The sequence below is a fragment of the Pagrus pagrus genome, assembly GCF_965226575.1.
Source record: "Pagrus pagrus genome assembly, chromosome: 6".
NCBI lineage: Eukaryota > Metazoa > Chordata > Actinopteri > Spariformes > Sparidae > Pagrus > Pagrus pagrus.
Genome location: NC_140190.1, coordinates 14,379,403 through 14,399,707, shown reverse-complemented (window position 1 = coordinate 14,399,707; position 20,305 = coordinate 14,379,403). Strand labels below are relative to the sequence as shown.

The following is a 20,305-nucleotide window of genomic DNA, read 5'->3' as shown; positions in this document are numbered from 1 at the left end:
AAAATGGACTATGTTTCAAATTGCCTCCTCCTAGTTACCCTGTGGCATTACTGCTGGCAATGCTGTCAAAAAGACAGGGTTAGCAACATGGCTTCAGCTAATGGCCTGGCTACTGTCCAAACTAAAAAACAACCATCGAATCACAATTTGACTTAAAAACTTTTATGTCAGTGCTATGAAAAGGCAGAGTAAAACATCCGATTGTAATAATAAATAGGAAGGTTTTGTAACTTTCTGATCTAGTAGAAAGAATGCTGGTTGTGAACTGTGTCGAGTGCCATTGTTGTGTGGAATCACAGATCAGTGAGGGACCAGCCTCCTCCATCAGCGCAGTTCTTTTTCTTTTGCAGTGTAGCGTTTGCACAGTTGTTCCAGTTGTTCCACCGTTACCTGGAGCCAATCCAATTGCCTTATATTTTTCTTCGTTTTTTGTGGGGAAAAAACATTACCGATTTACCGGCGGCGGGCCGAATAGCATAATGAAAGCGAGGTTTACAGGAAACAGCTACATATGTAATCAGCAACTACTTTAGAATGATAAGTTAAAGCAAAAAAGTTTATTCTCTATTCTCTAAGTCTATTCCCAGTTGAAAATTTTTTTTGTTTGCTAATTCCTCTTGCCGTTACACTTTGTTACAGTTTAACTGAAGTTGTGGATAACCAAGTTTCTAGTTTCCAACATATCATACAAATTGTAACGCAATCAAGGTCTTTTTTTATTATTCTCTACAGCCGGAGGTCACTGATATGTCGCTTTATGATATGGCTGACCAGAAATGACCTTGGCAGAGAGAGATAAACCTTTGTAGGCTAAAGCATCCAGCCTCTTGCTCACACCTCAGTGGGTAGGCTGAACACCCTGCTGCAATATAGCAACACCACTTTACTGCTTTGGCATTAGACTGCTGGATCTTAGTCATACACACAAAGATGCAAACAGCTACAAACATCTATCCATGTGCTCTGTAAACGTTTACATGGTAAGTTACAGTGAGGCTACACAAATTGCAGCCAATTAACAGCAAGATGCTATAGCTTTCAATAATAATAAACCAGCTGACTAACTGTCAGTCTGTTAACCTTTTCTGAATATTGTTCTGATAAAGTAACTGTTAAACTCATACACTCATTCCCACCTCAGCCTGTCGGTTTAAATAGTCCGGACCACATTTTAATAATGTACCTGCAATGAAGCCTTTCCTTTGTCTATGTTTCATCCACTATTGACTAATGCATAAACTCGACACGAACACACCTATGATACTTTGTCAGCACCTATTTGACTCTAACATAAACACACCAATGTACACATGATGTATATAACTAGCCACACTCCCACACACACAGAGGTATGATAAATTGCAGTAGTGAATAAAACATACTCTGCTGGCAGTTGCTACCACGTAGGTGATATTTTTCAGTGTCACTTTCAGCAGTAATGGGTAGCCCGACTGTGTGACTAAGAATCATTTTTTGGTATCCTTACTCGGTCTTAAACTATGTTTGACCTCTGCAGTATCTAAGTCCTGTGGAAATTATAATTTATTTCAGTGGATGCAAAATACACCATTTAATCCATGTGTGTCCTTTTTCCGTCCTTGTGCAGCCTGAAGCTGGAGTGTGAGAAGCTGGCCAGTGAGAAGACTGAGATGCAGAGGCACTACATCATGGTGAGTCCAATCAGGACAGCAGAGCTGTACGGTGATTTGCTAGTCTGGCTGTGGCACTTAGAATCTCTGAAAAGAGTCTGATGGGTTCTTGTACAGGAATTACAATCAGGGGAGTTGTATCTGTGCTTTTGATTAGCTGGATTGACTTTGTTGTGTTTGGATCATTCAGGAGTAAAAGCTCTGTTTGTCTCTCTACTTCTCTGTTGTTTTTTGTGTCTTCCTGTCATGTTTTCTCTCAAGATTTTTTCCTTTCTGTTTTCACTTATTTCAATCATTTCATTTACATCAATAAGCTGTTTATAAAACAAAGATAATGTCAAGGAAACAGCCTTTCCTTTTTTAAATCAATTGTTAATATCTTTAAACATCATTATTTACTTTGAAAACCATGTTATTTGCAGTACATAATTGTTTGAGGTTCATAATCTTGAACACCTGTAATAGTGGAATATAGTTCAAAATGTCCAAAAGTTGTACAAACCGTCACCAATCAGAATTATATGTTTCTCTTTCTGTGTCTTGCTCACTCCCTACCCTCTCTCTAAAACGTACTTTCCCATATCTCCCCCCATTTTTCCCCCCATCAAACCCTCTATCTTCCTCACTCTGTTTCTCTTGTCTCCTCTTCCTCTCTCTGTTTTCTCTTGTGCGCTAACAGCCTGAGCTCCCTCTGTGTCGGTGTGTCTGTGCGACTAAAGGCTCACATGTATCGTAAGCCTTCGTCTGTGGTACAAAACCCACACAGAGCCGACCAGAATACGATATGCACCATCTGCTAAGCTGCTCGCATTTCATAAACCTGGGAGAGCAGGCAGGATCAGGGCCGTAAGCTAGATAGACACACAGATGGATAGACAGAAAGAGAGAGACAGAGAGAGAGGAAGAATCAGACAGGCAGAGTGTGAGAGGGAAAGGAGAGCAGGCAGACAGGGAAACAGACAAATGGATATAGAGGCACACAGACAGACAGGCAGATGATAAACAGATAAAAATATACACACACACAAACAGACAGGAGATACTGAATACACACATTCATTCACACTACACTTACACATCCTTGTTCTTGTGTTCTTGTCAGGACCTTCCATTAAAAAGCTCCAGCTAATCCGACCTCCAATTCTTGTAATAACTGTCAAAATAATAATAATATCAAAACAGGATATAACAGGATAAATGAAACAGATGAGTGTTGTCCTGATACTTGAATTTCTACTTTGATACAAAACCTTTGAAAAAATTTAGATTATACCATTTTGAACACTTCAGGTCTGCAACCCGACCCGAGGGCTAGGGCTGGGTCAGGCTTTGTTTTTAAATACACAATCAGGGCTCGGGTCAGGCCGTGCTCCGTGCTCTTTTTTTTTTTTTTTGGCTGCTCTAAAGTCTGTGCTCCTTGCTGAAGCACTGACCAAGTCAATGTGACACACACACACACTCCTCGTCACTCCTGAGCTGTCAATCAGGCCGCGCACAGTGACACACACAAAACACACACACCTCCCTCTGCTTGTTGTTTGCATGTAGTGGTTTGGCGGGAAAAGTGAGGGAAAAGATCTAGTTCACTGTCAGCCATGGAAGAACTAAGGCACAAGGTAGCAAAAGGGGAGCTTATTAAAATCCCAAACTAGAATGGTAAGGCTAGTTTGTGGGAGTACTTCGACTTAATTGTCGAGAGTGAGATGCGAGAGTACACAGGGAATGTGCATTGTCGCCGTTGCAATACGATTTTAAAATATGATAGCAAGAAGACCGGGACATCCTCCCTCCTTCAGCATGCAGAGCAGTGGCTGTGCCGGCGGCCGTTTTGGTGCCGCTAGCCAGTCAAGACAGTTGCCAGTGACAGCCTTCACTGTAACAGACATCAAAGTGCCAACTAAGGTGAAGTCTGGAGTTTGGATAAGTGTATGTGTTACATTAAGAGTTTGTTGTTTTGTAAATCAGAAATGAAATAAGCCCGTTTAGTCTCTGCTGCCGCTGTTGCTGCGGCTGTTGCTGCTGCTGTGTGTTTGTGTGTGTGTGTGTCTCAGTCTCAGCCTTATTTCTGATATTTGGGTTTAGTCTCAGGCACGGGCTTCAAATGTTGCATTACAGTCGAACTAATTGTTGGCTCCACGTCATGAGCAGTTCGTGGGCATAGGCTTAATTTTCAAGTCTGTGCAGACCACTATTCAACACCGCAGGGAAAAATTGATGCAACAATGAGGGCATAAAAAAGATAAACATAACAAGGCTTCTGAGTGTTATGCACGGCAGCATCTAAGTAACTTATTTACTTCTGATCATAGTCCAAAGAGTGAGAGGAGTAGGGCCTGTGTGGACATTACAGCAGTGTGTATGTCAACTCACTGTTGGAGGGAAGAAGGAGCGAGAATGTGCAGCTGTTATCGGTGTAGCGATATGGCAGAAAGTTTGTATTAAAACCATTTCAAATATTCCAAATGTATCGAGAAAAATCCATATTTTTGCCAACACGACTATAGCATTTTGATACGATTACTATTGCATATATGATGGCATAATGATTATACTGTTTAACATTGTAGTTATTCTCAGTCGGTGATAACGTGGGGTTGGGTGGTTTTACAGGAATATTCATTCAATTATTCAACCTTTATTTAAATCTCGAAAAATTGAATTGAAATTGTAGGACTACTACAGAAAGCAGTGTGTCTCTATGATTCTCTAACTTCCATTACTACATGTTGCTACTTGTCACTTTGATCATGGAGGTAACCCTCTCTACTCTATAGAGTATATTGGCTAAAATATAGTACAGAATCAAGTATTTGTAATATACAGTTTAGAGCAGATGAAAAGGCACAAATACAAAACCATCTGCTACTTCAACACCACAGACAGCGCCATGGGTTTATCAATACACAGGACAGTTAGGCTACTGATATTTTAGAGCCATGGTCAGGACCATAGATTGGTACTTACTTGCACAAACCTCACATAAAGGATCAATGGGTGAACAACCCTTCTGCCCCTGCTCACTCTGCTACTTGGAGATGGAAAGGGGAGATGGCAGGTTAACAAGGGGGATGCATTGGGATGGCATACCACGTCTCACTCCTCCTCAAATTGCCATAATTAGAGTTGCAAGAGGTAACATAACTTTAAAAGGAAGAAATAACACATTGTTTTTCTTATAAGTTGTCACTCCAATCCAGAATGAATTACTCTGCAAAAAAGAAGATCAGTACAGTTTGATGCACTTGCTGCTGCTAGTTTTACAGCAACAGCCTTACTTGGTCTGTTATGACCAGTACTGTAGCTTATGGTGGCTAAGGTTGGTCAGAAAACCACAGGTACTTATGGCTGTGTAACGGACATTGCTGAGTCAGTGTATGACTCTTCTCTGCTTGTGCTACTGTCACTGTACTAAATTTTAACATTTCAGTAGCTTTATAAAAAACATAAAACAAGTAGTTAACACAGGAGATCTGTTTGTTGTTTTTGGCATGTTCAGTCACTTTATGATGATGTCTTTAAAACATGTGGCTCAAGACAACCTTGAATAGTGATGTGAATTCCAATGTCCTTCATTTGTCAGTTGTGACCAAAGTGGCCGCTATTCAGCAAAAATTACATAAACTCAGTTAGTCACTCTGTATACTTAAGTTACGACATAATCTCCTAGTCACATCCTCGACCCAAATAAGGGACATTTTTATTGCATTTTAAAGTTATTGCATTTTCTTGCAGTTGCATAAATGCAATACAACTTTGAATAAATCATATACTATATAATAACATACAACTGCAAAGCCAAAAACTTGTTGAGGTTTGTTTAGGACCTTAAACTACCCAAACCCCAACCCCCTACTGGTCCCTCAAAAACAGAGGGATTTTCTAACTGACCTCATTTTATAAAAATATTCTCACTGTGTTTTTCAAAGTGGTGAAAAATACAAGAAGAAACATGTGCACATAAATATGATACATTGCAGAACACACACAAAGAAAAACCTCTGCAAACCACAGACTTTTCAAAAACACCCACTTCCCTAATCTCAGGCACTCCCCATTTTAGCTGTGGTTTCACAGAATTACTGTGTGGAACAAAGAGCCCGGACAAACATCCACCTTCTCCATTGTAATCCCCACCACCCAGTCTTGTACAAAAGCAGAGGTGGCGTGCCAGGGTAGATGCAGTTCCTGTCTTGCAGTTGACAGGGGCAGTGGATGACATTTGATCAAACTTTCTGCATATTAAATGTCACGGCCTTTGTGACCACTGAGCCATCGGTAAGCTAAGGAAGCAGAGAAATGAGGAGTGTCCTCAGCTATATATTCAAGTTCAACACTCGGCTTTAACAGTTACTTATGGCAGGAAGTCAGGGAGCTGCAGATGCAGAGGACATATCCACATACTGTAGGTTAGCATGGCAGATGGTTAGCACTCCAGGCTATATTATTTGAACTAGGGCTCACCCTGGTGTAGTGGATGGCTAACACAGTGCTATGCTACTTCATACTGTACTGTAGGCATGGCTCCGAAATGAGAGGGAGGGAAAGAGGGAGAGAAAATGAGAGGGAGGGGAGTGAAAGAGAGGCTCAAAGGGAAAGATAGCTTGAGAGAAAAAAGGCTCAGCGAGTGTCAGACAGAAAAAAAACTGGGAGCTGCTGAGGGAGGGAGGGATACAAAGGGAGGCAGAGATAAAGAGAATAAAAGAGGAGAGGGAGAGAGTGATAGAGGCAAGAGAGAGATACAGAGGGAAAGAGAGAGAGAAAAAATGCTGAAAAGGAATGAGAGAGACGAAATGAGGAAAGAGAGATACCAGGGGACAGAATTGCAGGGAGGAGAGATGGAGGGTGAAAAAAAAGATGCTGTGAAGGGATGAAATGGAGAGAGAGAGAGGGGGAGAGAAGAAAGAGTAGTATGTAGCACAGAGTGCAGGAGAAAGAGATAGTGATGTGTTTGTGTGGGGGGGCGTGAAATGAAAGAAAGAGAGATAGAGAGGGGAAGAGAGAGAGAGGGTGCACGCACAGACACGTAAATAATGTGAAGCAACAACGGACTCGCTGCGCCCACAGAGGAGATAACCCAGAAGGCTATATTTAGCTCGTTAGGCCTGTCATCCACACTGAGGCCTGTTTCCACAGGCTGGGGCTCTGCTCACCACGCTGCACTGCTCCTGCCTTTACTATTCATCAGTTTTAAGCTCTTTAAATACTAGGGTGAGGGGTTGGAAAGTAGGGAGATGGTTATACAGGGTGATACATGCATGTGGAATTCTTTATGAACACCAAAAAAATATGACAATTAAGAAAACATGCTTTATTTCTCTCTGTAAGGTGGCAGTCTCTGAATGTTTTATTTAACTGTACTCCCAAAGAAAACCACAACATAAATCCTGAAATACAACATGTTTACGTTAAAAGTGACATTGAACTCTCATGGCTGTAGAGAGGAAAGGCGGAAGCAGTGTGAAGTTGTTATAGAGCCACAAGGTCTGCCGAGGTAGGAGTTCTGGGTGGCACAGTTGGTCAATAAAACAATGGATTTTGACAATTTGACTACATTCATTCAACGTTGGTTTCTTCTAACCATGACCATGATTGTTTCCTTAACCAAGTAGTTATTTTAACCCAAACCACGATCTTTTCCAAACCTTAGACAAGCCATTTTTGTGTCTAAACCTAACCAAAACTTAACTATAGCTGTGTCACATCAGGAAAAAAATGTGTTTCCTATATTGGAAAATGCTTTCATGTGTTGTGCTGGACGGCAAATGCAAATTATGTATTTTGACTTTTATTTGAAAGAATTTTCTTTACAAAGTTGTGTTGATGCTGTCCTTGTCTGATCATCAACAATTCTCAGCATAACCTGCTTACTAACGCAGTATTCTTTTATATATTATAAATAAACCATACATACTTGAGGAGTAGAAGTTCCTCAGAGGCAAATACCTGAAAATCTGATAAAGACATACTCTAGGTTGAAACATGAGTTGCTGCAGCTTAAAAAAACACTATAACCATGTGCTGCAGAAATTTCTTTCCAGATTCTACCAGACAATCTGTGCGTAAGTAAAACCGAGCCACCATAACAGCATAAATACATACATTTTTATATTTGTGAGAAAGCCAGAGTAGAAGTACAGATACCTCTTTAAAAAGAAGGACTCAAGTTAAAGTAAGAGAGTACAGGCTCTGCAATGTACAAGTAAAAAATATCCCTGGGAAAGGAGATTTCTACTGGCCTTTTCTTTGCAAAGCTAACCGAACCTCACGTCATATTAACATAATTCAAAGACTATTAAATTTAAAGGTAGAATCAGAGGGATTTGTCCAAGCTGTTCATAAACACACCAGAAAGATAGTTGAGTGTAGAGTCTCATTCCTAGGACGTCAAATACCAACATTTTGTGTTGGTAAAGTGTCGTTTGTAATCCAACTTCCCCTCAATTGCATTAAAACTACAGTAAGGATCCTGTTTTGAAAATGTAAGGAGTAGAAGGTACAGATATTTGTGTTGAAATGTAGGCAGTAAAGTAAAAAAGTAGTTGGAAAAATAGATACTCAAGTTAAGTACAGATACTTGAAAAATCTACTCAAGTACAATTCTATGTCAGTTCCCCTCCGTGGGAAAAGCACATTAAATGTCAATGTAGTGACAGTGCAGGTGGTTCCAGAAATGTCCTGAGGAAACCACTTCAGTAACCACGTACTGAAACAGTCTATTAGACTCAAAACGTCACAGCTAAATTTAACTATTTGAACGGATGTGACAATGCAAAAAGCAATAGGCTGTAGAAAGCCTATAACTGTGGTAATATTGTTGCTGAAAAGCTGTACTTTTCCACCAGCCATCATGTTTTCAAAGTTTTGAAGTTTTAATGTGCTGATATCTCCTTATGGCATGCTACTTTTCAAAGTCTGGAAGTTTGTTTTTACTCACATTTGCCACTTAATTTCTATAGCTGGCAATGGTAGTGATTTACAAATTTCACGCTTGGAGAGATGATGCCATAACCCTCTCAAACTGCTCGTCCGTGATGTTTCCTGCAGTAAACGGCAGAGCCAGGTTTAGATATAGTGTGTTTGTATGTTTGCAGACCCGCTCCCTTGTGTCTTTTTGGATGGAGTATATGTTAAATATTGGATGCTGTACTAGACTCATTTCTTTGTATGTGAAGAGACACTGGCAAAGTGTAACTTTAGTGGTAGCTGCAAACACACAAACATCAAGTAGCACACATTAAGAGTGTCTGTGGGCGTCTTGCTTTTTCTCCTTCTGTTGTATTTATAATTCATGGCTCTCAGATTTCACTGCTCTCCTGGAATTCCACTGTGTATTTTTAAATAAGGTTGCATTGTAGCCCTGACTAATCAGGGGGCGTAGGCGTATTGGTCACATGCTTACACACAGTGCAGGCAAGTCTCCCGCCTGGAGAGCCATGTTCAACCTCTGCTCGCCTGAGGTTGAATCTTTGCAATGAGCAGATACACCAGCACGAGGCTCAGTGGATTGTGAAAGAAGAGGAGATAAAGTCTTGCATCATAAAACTCGAAAAGCTAATATCTTAATGTAGTGGACTGTTTAAGGCGTGCTGGCATACAGTGGGAAAATCTCGATGATGGACTGAAGGTTTTATAGTCAAATATGTTGTAGTTCAGTCGCTGCCCTTTTTTCTTTCTAGGATTAAATGTCTTCAGAAACCTTTTTTTTCTTAACTGTTCTGCAGCCATTGCTGTTCATTGCTACTGTCAAACACAAGACAAAGGTCTTATGGGGGAGTGGACTTCCCATACCCTTTAATAAAAAGTATAAAAAAAGACATGTCTATTGGAGGGTGACACCTCACAGTCAGGAATCACATTAGGGGGCCTTTCATTGCTGTGTGTGTGTGTGTGTGTGTGTGTGTGTGTGTGTGTGTGTGTGTGTGTGTGTGTGTGTGTGTGTGTGTGTTAAAGTGAGGTACAAAAGCCCTGCAGGGGTCTGGTGTTAATGAACATGCTGCTGGCAAAAGAGACAAAATATTGTTGCTTCAGAAATCAATATAGAAAATAATGACAAAATGAAATGTGTGATATTATATTGAATTTGACCACATTTTCACCCCTGCTAAGTATGTGTGTTGTTGAGTGGGGGCTGCCACTTTTATATATGAAATCCAAACTGCTGTTAAAAGACGCGGGCATTGATTCAGAGGTCTTGAACCAGGCTAACCAGTCACCATGTCATTTAAAGGTATAATATGTAACACATATTACACACATGTTTCCAGGAATGTTTCAACCAAGAGAAATACGTGATATTGTTCAAGCTAATGGTGTGTTTTGTTTAGTAGCCTGTCGCTATAACTTGAGGTGGAACATCAGATGATACATCTGAGAGTGAGGTAACGTGAATAAAACTTTACATTATCTCATCTGTGTGTCACGTCACATAGATTTGTAATGGCAACAACAACAATGAAGACAACAACTCCCATGATCCCGCGCTGCTTCATGTCTAAGCATTTTGTTTTCATTGTTTTGATTGAGAGACCCCTAGTGGCAGAAATGACATACTATGCATTAAATGGAAATTATGTAATTTCTGCTGCTATGGGTGTCGTAGTCAAAACAAAACAGAAGACGTGAGTGGATCATTGACTGTCGTCTTCGTTGCTAAATGACCACAATTGCCAATAAAATTCGGACTTGACTCGGGCAGAAACGTTCACAGACGAGGTAATGTACTTTAAGTTTATTCACGTTACCTTTAGTCATGTTCACCAACTTCTATCACTCTCTGACGTATCATCTGGTTTTTCCTTTTTCCCCTGAAGTGATAGCGACAGGCGACAAAAGGAAACGCGCCTTTATCATTCAGTTTCTCTGGGTTTGAACATTCTTTAAGTGAGGAGGCGTGAATCATCTGATCGTCAATCCTACAATATATTTTAGGGTTAGGCAACATGGTTTGCAATCCAATTCGTTAGAATGACATATGTGTTGTTATTTATTTTTTCCCAACTGGACTTTTTTTTTGAAGTGACAGTTCCAGTGGACATCAGTGCCTCTGTAAAATGATTGCTTACTCTGTATTGCAGGTTGTCCAAAAAGCTGCCACTAGTGACTCTAATGTTACTCTAACATAACGTTCTCTTTGCACAGAAGACTTTCTTTAAGCCTTCTGCTAGATACTTATATTTTTATTAATATGTCAGTATTACATTGATTTGACTTTATATTACAGAATTAATTAAATTTAAATGCTGTCTCATTTGTCTAGATATTTCATTTGAAGCCTGTACCAGGATTGTATCATGGCCTCTGTGTTTCGTCTCATGCCTGCCATGCGGTCGTTTGTTGGAACATTGTGAGCATGTGTGTGTTTGTGGTCTGTGTGTGTGTGTGTGTGTGTGTGTGTGTGCGTGTGTGTGTGTGCGTGTGTGTGTATCAGTGTGCATCGTCCGTTCATCTCAGCCCCTCAGGCAGAGATGAAGTGTGTGTATGTGTGTGTGTGTGTGTGTGTGTGTGTGTGTGTGTGTGTGTGTGTGTAAGGATTAATGCGGTGCTCTCAGCCTCTTACTCTGCTCCCAGCTCATCTGTCTGATTCAGGCTGACACACTGTGTTCTCTTCAGCAACATTACAGTCACAGACTGCTTGAGAAAAGGGGGAGGAGGAGGGAGGGGGTCAGAGAAAAGGATGAAGGGAGGTAAAAATGAAGGTAGAGAATAGAAGCAATAAGGGGAGTGAAGAGATGGGGATAGTGAGAGAGGGACAAAGTGAGCAGAGCTGACATAGATGAAAGAGAAATATGAGAGCGAGAGAGGGCACAAGGGCATTGGCAGAGAGTAGAAAGTTAAAAAAAACAAACAGAACAAGGACATTGGCAAAAAGAAAGAGAAGAAACACATTAGTGACAAAATGGTGTTTTTTTTGTGTGAGTATGATAGAGAAAGGAAGGTGGATAAAGGGGAAGGGTTGAAAAGACAGAGGAGATGAAGAGAAAGGCCAGAAAAAAGCAGAAACGAGACTGATGTGAGATAGCACGAAGGAAGAGGGCAGAATCTGAATAGGGATTGCTCCTCTCTGAGCTGAACCTTGCTCTGCCAACCGATAGTTGGTGAGGGGATTTAAGCTGGGCCAGATGTAGGGAAGGATTGAGTCTGTTTTAAGAGTCTTAAACCTGTCTGAACTGTCTGGAGCGGGAGAAGCAAACAGGGCAGGAGCGTGCATAAAGATGTGCTGGGACTCCCTCGCCGTACATACTGTACACATGTGTTTGTAGATAGTGAACCCCCTCAAATTCAAGGTCAGTCCCTTCCCGTAGCTGTTGTGGCTCTCCCTCTGATGAAACAGGCTGCAAGAGAATCTGCAGTGAGGCTGAATGTCTGCCGTGACTGATTTAGTCGTCACCTGCTGACAGGGCACAATGGAGAAGTCAGAGCCTGCTAACCTATCCTCTGATGTGGGTTAGCGCAGCGTGCTAATAAATGTTTTAACATCTTTGTTGTGTGTGTGTGTGTGTGTGTGTGTGTGTGTGTGTGTGTGGGCGGGCAGATGAGAGAGACAAGCTCACCCGAGAGACACCGATGAACAATGCTTTTGTTAAGGTTTTTACACACAGCCACACGCAAACACACAAATAATGCATGCAGGAGTAAACACAAGCTGCTTGCACACACTTGTAAACAACACACACACATACAGTGTTAATTCAAACATGTTGTAAAGCCACACACACACACACACACACACACACACACATGCACGCACATGAATGTCCCATTTAGATAAATCACCTTGGATTAGACCCACTTCCTAAAGCTCATTTTTAAGTCTGCCAGTGTTCTTCGCAGAATGCATAGAGGAGATAGAGAGAGAGAGAGTCTGGCACCATCGTCTGACACTCTCTCAACACCATGAGGGTGGAGGGAAGGAGGGGGTAATGAAAGAGCAAACACTCCCAGAAGAATGGAGGAGTGGAAAGAGGAGGGAAACACGAGCGTGGAGGAAGACGGAAACAGAAAGAGAGGAAGAGGGAGAGAGCAGCTCATTGAGAGAAATGCAGGAATGCTTTCTGTCTGTCTTGCCCAGATGATGACAGTGTAGTGTGTTTGTTATTAGCGGCAGATAGACGTTAGATATGATGTTCAGAAGAGTGGAATGTTTCAGTGCGATCAGATAAACAAGAATTACGCCGCAACCTCATTTATCTAAAGTAACCCATCTGCTGAACTGACATAATGAGCCAAAAAGTGAGAGAGATGGAGACTCTGCTGTAAATCTCACAATGTGTGTGGATAAACTGGAAAACAATTTACAACTCCAGAGATCCAAAGTTTTAAAAAGGACACAAAGCCTTTCAGTTTTGTGGTTCACATAACAAAAAAGTGCTGAAACTTGCCCCTTTTTTGTTAGTTTCTTTTTTTGTAGAGAATAGAGCAGAATCAAAATGATAACAGGAATTCAGTTCACATAAATTCATGGTAATTTCAGTATTGCATAAATACAATATTTAAAGAGCATCTTGCTCATCTTAGACTTTGATAGAATAATATTCATATGGAGGAATATCCTCAGGCATACAGAAGATGTAATTGCTGTCTAACTTGGACAGTTCAGTAAATTATATATTTGTGTTGATGTAGACCTATCAATATGGTTGAAATTCAATATCCTGTTACTGATGGTTAAATTTCTGTCTTACAATCATGATTTTGAACAGATTTCGGTCCAATAATAACACAATTTGATATTGACGGCTGATCACGCAGCACTGGATGCACATGACCTGACTGCATACTAACATTATCAAGGTGACAAAAACTCTCAAAGCTGCCTGTGGTGCTCTGTTTGCTGTAGTTTTAATGCAAAATGTTATGGATTGCAGCTTTTTATTTTTAATCACAGTTTTTTATTTATTTATTTATTTTTTTGTGTAGTGGAAGAAGACAAAAACATATTCAGTTTAATAAAGTTGTGGCCGTCAATCACAACAATGTTCACTTTATTTGTTTAACTTTCCTCGAGCACAGGAAAGTGAGGGAGAACCCTGAAGGTTAAAAACTTTTTGGGTGTATGCACCAGGTGAGCATTTCTCATTGGACTGCATAGGCGCCACGTTTGCTTTGGGTATCTAGTTCTTCTATATTGTTATACAAGTAGTCTCATTTTCACTGCACTCGTGGATGCACATGTACATATATGATCACGATTCCTGTTGACATTTACATTTTATTCTTCATATTTCACTTGAAAAAATTAAAAAAGAAGTCACATATTAATACACATAGTCTCACTCACACACACACACACACACACTGTTCTCTCTCCCTGCTCTCTGGGTGGGCAGTGCTGGGTGTTCTTGGTAAGCGACGTCAGCCAGTTGGCTTAGTGCCCCTCTGCCAGGCTTAGCGTGCACACACACACACACACACACACACACACACACACACACACACACACACACACACATCCACTACATGCGCCTCACAATCTGCCCACGATGACAAGAAATCTTACACAGAGTGCTGAATGAGAACGCAGTGACACAACAGAGGGATTATATAAGGCAGGGGGTGTGGGGTAATTGGAGGAAGAGAGGATGAACCTATTAAAAAAACTGACTTTTACCCCAAAAAACATACTGTACCACTGCAATTTCAACTGCTCACACACAGTACAATATCTTAAAATCATAATATTTCTTTCTTACTTATGTGTGTGGACTATACTTCAACATGCTTGTCAAGTGTTTGCTTTCAGTATACATGGGACTATGCAGGAGTCATAGTATTACATGCGTACAATGTAAGATTAAATGTCAGTCATGAATTGTCACCATACAACACTTCCACACATCCAGAGAGTACAAAGCACAGTTGTTAGCACACTACAGTCCAGATCTGACTCCCATGGAGCTTTGTCACCAGAGTGTTGTACAGACTACACAAATAGTACAGTAGTCACTTCACTGCTGTCTAGCCTACACCCACAGGACAACTGCCACCACATTTCAGTCATTTCTCCTTTCTGCCTCTTCAAAGGAAACCCTGACTGGACCAGTTAATTGTGGAACTGAATTGGTTGCACAGTTAAAGGAGCAAATTTATAACTAGAGCGACTTATTTAATACTGTAACTAAGCAGTGTTGTGACTGACCTAGTAGCTTGAGGCTTGAGCCTGATTACCCATTCAACTCTGAGCTTCTTGTCAGGGGTTGGTGTTTATAGTCCTGAGATTGTAAGACTGGTTTCTGCCTGATAATCACTGCTTTGTTGTATTTAGACTAAACGACTCCGGTTTAAGTCTTGGCAAATAAAGAGCACTCTAAAGTGTTTTGAGCTTTCCTGAAAGTGATCCTGCAGGGACAATTTAATATTTTTTACCTGTGGAGGTGCTCCAGCTATAGTGGACGTGCAACAAGGGGTATTCATACATAATGCAGTGAATAACGCCCTGCTACTTGGAGGATGACTTTGCTTTCCTTGTTTTTCTTTATTGATACCGCACTGGGAAAATTCAGTTAAACAAAATTAATATATTTGATATGTCAGAATCGTGTGAGGCAGCTGGATTCGCGAGAACACATTATCATGCGATCTCCCAAATCTATTTAACCAGGCTTCAAGCTATGTGATTGTGACCGAACACATGGGCGCACACTGCGGCTGTGGGTTTAGGTGTGACAACCAGTGAGAGAAGCAGCTGAACGTTTGAAAACAACAATAACAGCTCATGAAGAGATTAGCTTGGATACTGCTAGCATCAGTTATATCAGCACTGGAGTATATTTCATTAAAAGTAGAGAAAGGAACAGTAAGGAAGGCTTTTCTTGATGGAAAACATGTTTGAGCTCTTCTCTCAATTGGCTTCGGTAAGAGTTTGATTTACCAACGGGCTCTGCTGGTAGAAACTCTCTGCTACTGTTGATGTGATTGATTGAAGTTAGCAAAGGTGATGGACAGATGGCTTGTCCAATCTCCTGCCGAGTATGTTTTTGAGGGTGAATGCTCTTTTCTAAACAGTTTCTGGCAGCACCTTCGCAGATGGTTCTGTGTAACAAAGTGTTGTTTTGTTGGTGCAGGTGAACCTAAGTTAAACTACAACTGTTTAATCCTGAGTAATGTGTGTATAACGTACACTATTTCCTTCTGAAATGTAGTGAAGTAGAAAGTGGCAGACTGTAGACATACTCAAGTAAAGTACTACAACCCAAGAATACAATAACTAACAAAACTTTAATTCCTGATGGCTGTGGAATGCATCGACATAAATCACATTTTAAATTCAAAATTAATCAGAAATCCTTTTCATTGAGTCTACTGATGCTCAGAAATGCACAGTGGCAGCATCAAAGCTCCTTAAATTTTACTGCTGCTGCAGAGCAACATTCCCATCATACCTTTAATGCATTCCTTCCATATTGTCGTGCTGTTTACATCCAGCCATCCAGTCATCTGCTTCATTTTAGTCCAGAGTAGAGAGCTCTTGCTGAGGCCGCCTGCTGAAATATTACTTGCAAGGTTGTATTCAAATACTGAGGCCCTGGTTGATGCACTCAGCTGTTTGTGTAGCGAGGGAAAAAAGTGAAATATGAAATTAAAAGAGGATTTTAGAGAGGGGAGAATGAAAGGGGAGCGGGTGAAAAAGAGAAACCCAGTGTAATGACAGAGAGGTGGAGAGGCTGATGTGAGAGATGGAGGGAGAATTAATAAGGAGAGAAAGACGAGAATTGAGTTAAAAAGATGGGGAGGGCCGAGGTGAGGTGTAATGATGGAGAGGTGACGAGAGAGGCTGATGAGAGATGGAGGGAGAGAGAGGGAGAACAAAGAGAGATGTCACATATCTTTCATGTCGAGAGGGCTGGAGGAGAGGCAGACATGGAAACAAAGAGCCAGCTGAAGTATGTGTGTGTGTGTGTGTGTGTGTGTGTGTGTGTGTGTGTGTGTGCACGTGCGCTTTAAAGTATGAACGTGTGTACTTTCATTACTTACGTGTGCATATTAAATGTGAAAGAGATTCCATGCATTGATTGTTTATGCTGTTGTGTGCGTGCAAACGCATTTTTCCTGTGTGTCAGTCTGTCCATGAGAGAAATATAAAAGAGCGAAATACAGAGTGGAGGTGATCTCAACGGGGGGAGCGAAAGGAGAGAATATAGATATAGCTCTCGACAAGGACGAGAGAGAGCAAATATCCAAAGTGAGCAAGCCAAGCAGAAAATGGCAATAGAGAAAAAGAGAGCATGAAATGGAAAGAGAACATAAAGGAGAAATATGATTGATAGAAATGACTTAAAGGAGAAAGAATGAGAGAGTAGAAAAGAGACGGGGTGTAAAGGACAGGCGAAAGAAAATGATACAGCAGATAGATAAAAACAAGGGGAGATAAAAGAGAGACAGAGAGCAATAGGGAGAGGATAGGGTAAAGAGGTTAAAAAAAGAGAAGGATAATTGGCAAGAAAGACAGTAAAGGTTCTGAGAGGAGAGAGAAAGCACAGGAGGAAGAAGGTGATGGAGCAGAGGCAGGACAAGAGGGTGACAACATAGGAACAGCACAAAGTAAAGCTTGGATGGATGGATGGATGGATGGATGGATAGATTGAGAGATGGAGAGATAGATGGTCATGTCAGAGACGGAGTAATACTTCCTGCTACGCTGCAGTCTGTATAAAGACAGACAAGTCCTGAAGCCATTATACGACAAAATTGACTGTTAATTTTAGAGAGAGATCATGGTCATGGTTTAAGTTTTCAGTTCGTCTACTCTAGCCTTTCTTCAATGTTTTGCGATACTATAATCACTCTACACCTGCCATTGCTAGCGACAAATTAGTAATAATTCACACAGCCACTAGGAATCTCAGGCAGGTTAGCGGAAGAAATGCACCATTTTGAGTTTTACTTTTTTGATACTGATTCTGATACCTTGATGACACGAAGTACCGATCCAGTTGTCTTTTTCCTGTTTACTTCACTGCGTGGAACTCATCGGAATCTGGGCTCATGACAGAAAGCATCCCGTCAGCCTCTGGGAATTTTTGTTTGTGTACAGTATGTATGGCTGTTACTTACTACTACAACAGAGCACATCTGCTCATGCTGATCCCAGAGTTATCTCTCTCTCCATAGCTCTGTGTCAGTGCTAGTTACAATCATAGGCTGGTCACTCAGCGAGAGATGTAAAAAAAAAAATAACACAACGTGGTAAACTCTATCGGCAGGCTTGTTCATTGTGAACAACAAATCTGTTTGGAAGTCGGCAGGAGGAAAGCTAGTTAGCCATTAACTAGTAGCAGGTGGGCGGCAGAGTGAGTCCTGTGGTGCGTTTGGCTAACGGAGCTAAACACACAGCAGGACTGAGAGTTTCCTTTTAGAGGAACACCAAGTGTTACACGGTAAACTGCAGATCAATGTGACAATACAATTTCACTTCTTTGAGTTTTGATAGGGGTTGGCAGTCTAGTTTATAGGTGCATTACCGCCAGCTACTGGATTGCAGTGTAGCAGTAGATTGGCAAAAACAGCAAAACTAAATTCTCTCTATTATTCCCGTTCCTGTAGTAATTAATTAGAAGATTGTGTACTTCCCATGATGTACTTCGTGGCAGATTCCCCAACGTTATATGGTGATTTCTCTTAATTAGTACTGATATCAGCTCCTTTCTTTCTTTGCCAAACCTGTTGCAGTCTATCAGTACATGTTTGAAATGTCCTAGTTTATTACAGTGTAGTTCAGTCAAATGCTTGCCTCCTATGGAGTGTCTGGATAACAACACGTTTACAGTAAATACATGTAGTCAAGAACTTCAGCTAAGTGCAGTTTTGTAGTAAAGGTACTTTGAATATTAATACTTTAAATGAACAACTGAAGATGATGATAACAAAGTGAAGAAGCAACGTTTTGATTTTGGAAGAGTTTACGTTCACTTCAGAAGGGTTAAAATTGTTTTTTTGGACGGTGGTGAAAAAAACTTAGTCTGGAGCCCATTTGAAATTGGATTTTTAAAAGGTAACATGTTGTCATTTTCAACAATTTGTAAAACAAGTTCTTTCACAATACAACACTCACAAACAGACTCAAATGTAATATGTACTTAGAGAAAAAAGTGACATTGCCACTGAGGCAGCAAAATAATGTCAGAGCATGTCACAGCCTCAGGGTGAAGCAGTGAAACAACACGTGAAACTGTACTGAACTCTTTCAAAATGTGCCTTCATGATTTTTATTTGATCTTTTGTTATTTTATAGGTCTCACTGTACAATCCATAACATTTGTTTTCTCCTTTTTTTTAAAATTTTGAATTATTACACTTTCTGTTCAGTGTCAACCTTGTACAATGTGACCCGGTAGTGCAGTACTTAATTATGTTCCAGCCAATAAAGCAAATTTGAATTTAGATAGGGAGGTGCATACATGAGTAGAAACAGACAGACGAAGATAGCAAGTGAGTAAAATGAGACAGGAAATAGAGAGATAGACTGAAATGGAGAGCGAAAGAACATCTGACAGCTGGAAAAAAAGAGAGTAGGAGGGGTAATGTAAAAGGCAGACTGACAGCCTCTGAAAGGTAGAGATAGGTGTGAGAGGGAGGGGCTGAACGAGGTGTGGAATGAATGGAAAAAGAGAGAGAAGAGAGTGATAGAGTGAAAATGAGCAAGAGAATACAGAGAGGAAGAGAAAGAGCGTAGTGTCTCGCTCTCATCAGTCAGAGCGTTGCTCATCTGGCGGCAGAGGCTGCCTTTGTCACCATGACGGATCCTCGCTGTCTCTATGCCGCTCGCCACCAACAACATTACAGCACATTACTGATGTACACACATACACACTCACCCACGGAAACACACACAGAGGAGAGAGAACAACACACTTAACAAGCACTCGCATGCGTGCAGAGGTGTTAGCACAAGGTTTTTAGCAAGCACACACACACAGGTATATTTAATGTGCTGGTGTCATATATAAAGACATGTACACACACAAACACACATGTTTGATAGGAGCATGACATGACATGCTTGGCATATATATGCTGTGTTACTGATGTTATCATCTGGATATGTTATCTGGAATATATCTACAGCTAATGACTACTTTAATTAATAATTTTTCTGCTGACATTTACTTATTCGGATTGCTTGTTTTGTCCAACAGTTCAAAAATCACATTTGAGAAACAGGAACCAGTAAACTTGAGGTTTTTTTGCTAAAAGACTTGACTCAGGTTTTCACTGCCCAGTTTCCTCATTGTTTCAGCTCTGACAGAAATGTGCTTTATTGTACTTTTAACCAAACCCGACAGTAATGTCACAGTGTCCTTGTTTACACCTGTACATTACTGCAGGGATGTGAAAAGCTAGATTACTGGCCTGTTTGATAGCATTTAGATTGCTCTCAACAAAGGAATACCTGCATTTATTTATTTTATTTTTTTTACAAGAAGAAGATTTGTCTTTTAAACATCACAGTGAGTGTCTTCATAAAAAGCTCAGGGTAAAATTGTGTTTCTGTTATGGGAAAAGCAAGCAACAGTTTTTATCAGAAATGTATTATGGTAATAATTTATACATGCACGCAGTTAGTGTTCCTATCGGGGTGTGCTTTGTCTGATTCGGGTTTACACAGACATCACTGCAGCTTGTATTTTCTAGCTTGTAAGTTGTTTGGTCTTCCTCATACA

The 20,305-nt window shown here is 40.7% G+C and overlaps 1 protein-coding gene across 9 annotated transcripts in view; it reads left to right on the top strand.

The window, feature by feature from the left end:
• Positions 1 to 20,305, top strand: part of tle2b (TLE family member 2, transcriptional corepressor b) — a 90,286-nt gene that overhangs the window by 18,651 nt on the left and 51,330 nt on the right. For all 9 annotated transcript variants that reach the window (XM_084354915.1, XM_084354914.1, XM_084354910.1 and 6 more), the window contains one exon: positions 1,607 to 1,670. In XM_084354915.1, the coding sequence (XP_084211041.1) occupies positions 1,650 to 1,670 (21 nt within the window). In that variant the 5' untranslated portion in view covers positions 1,607 to 1,649. The remainder of the gene's footprint in view (positions 1 to 1,606; positions 1,671 to 20,305) is intronic.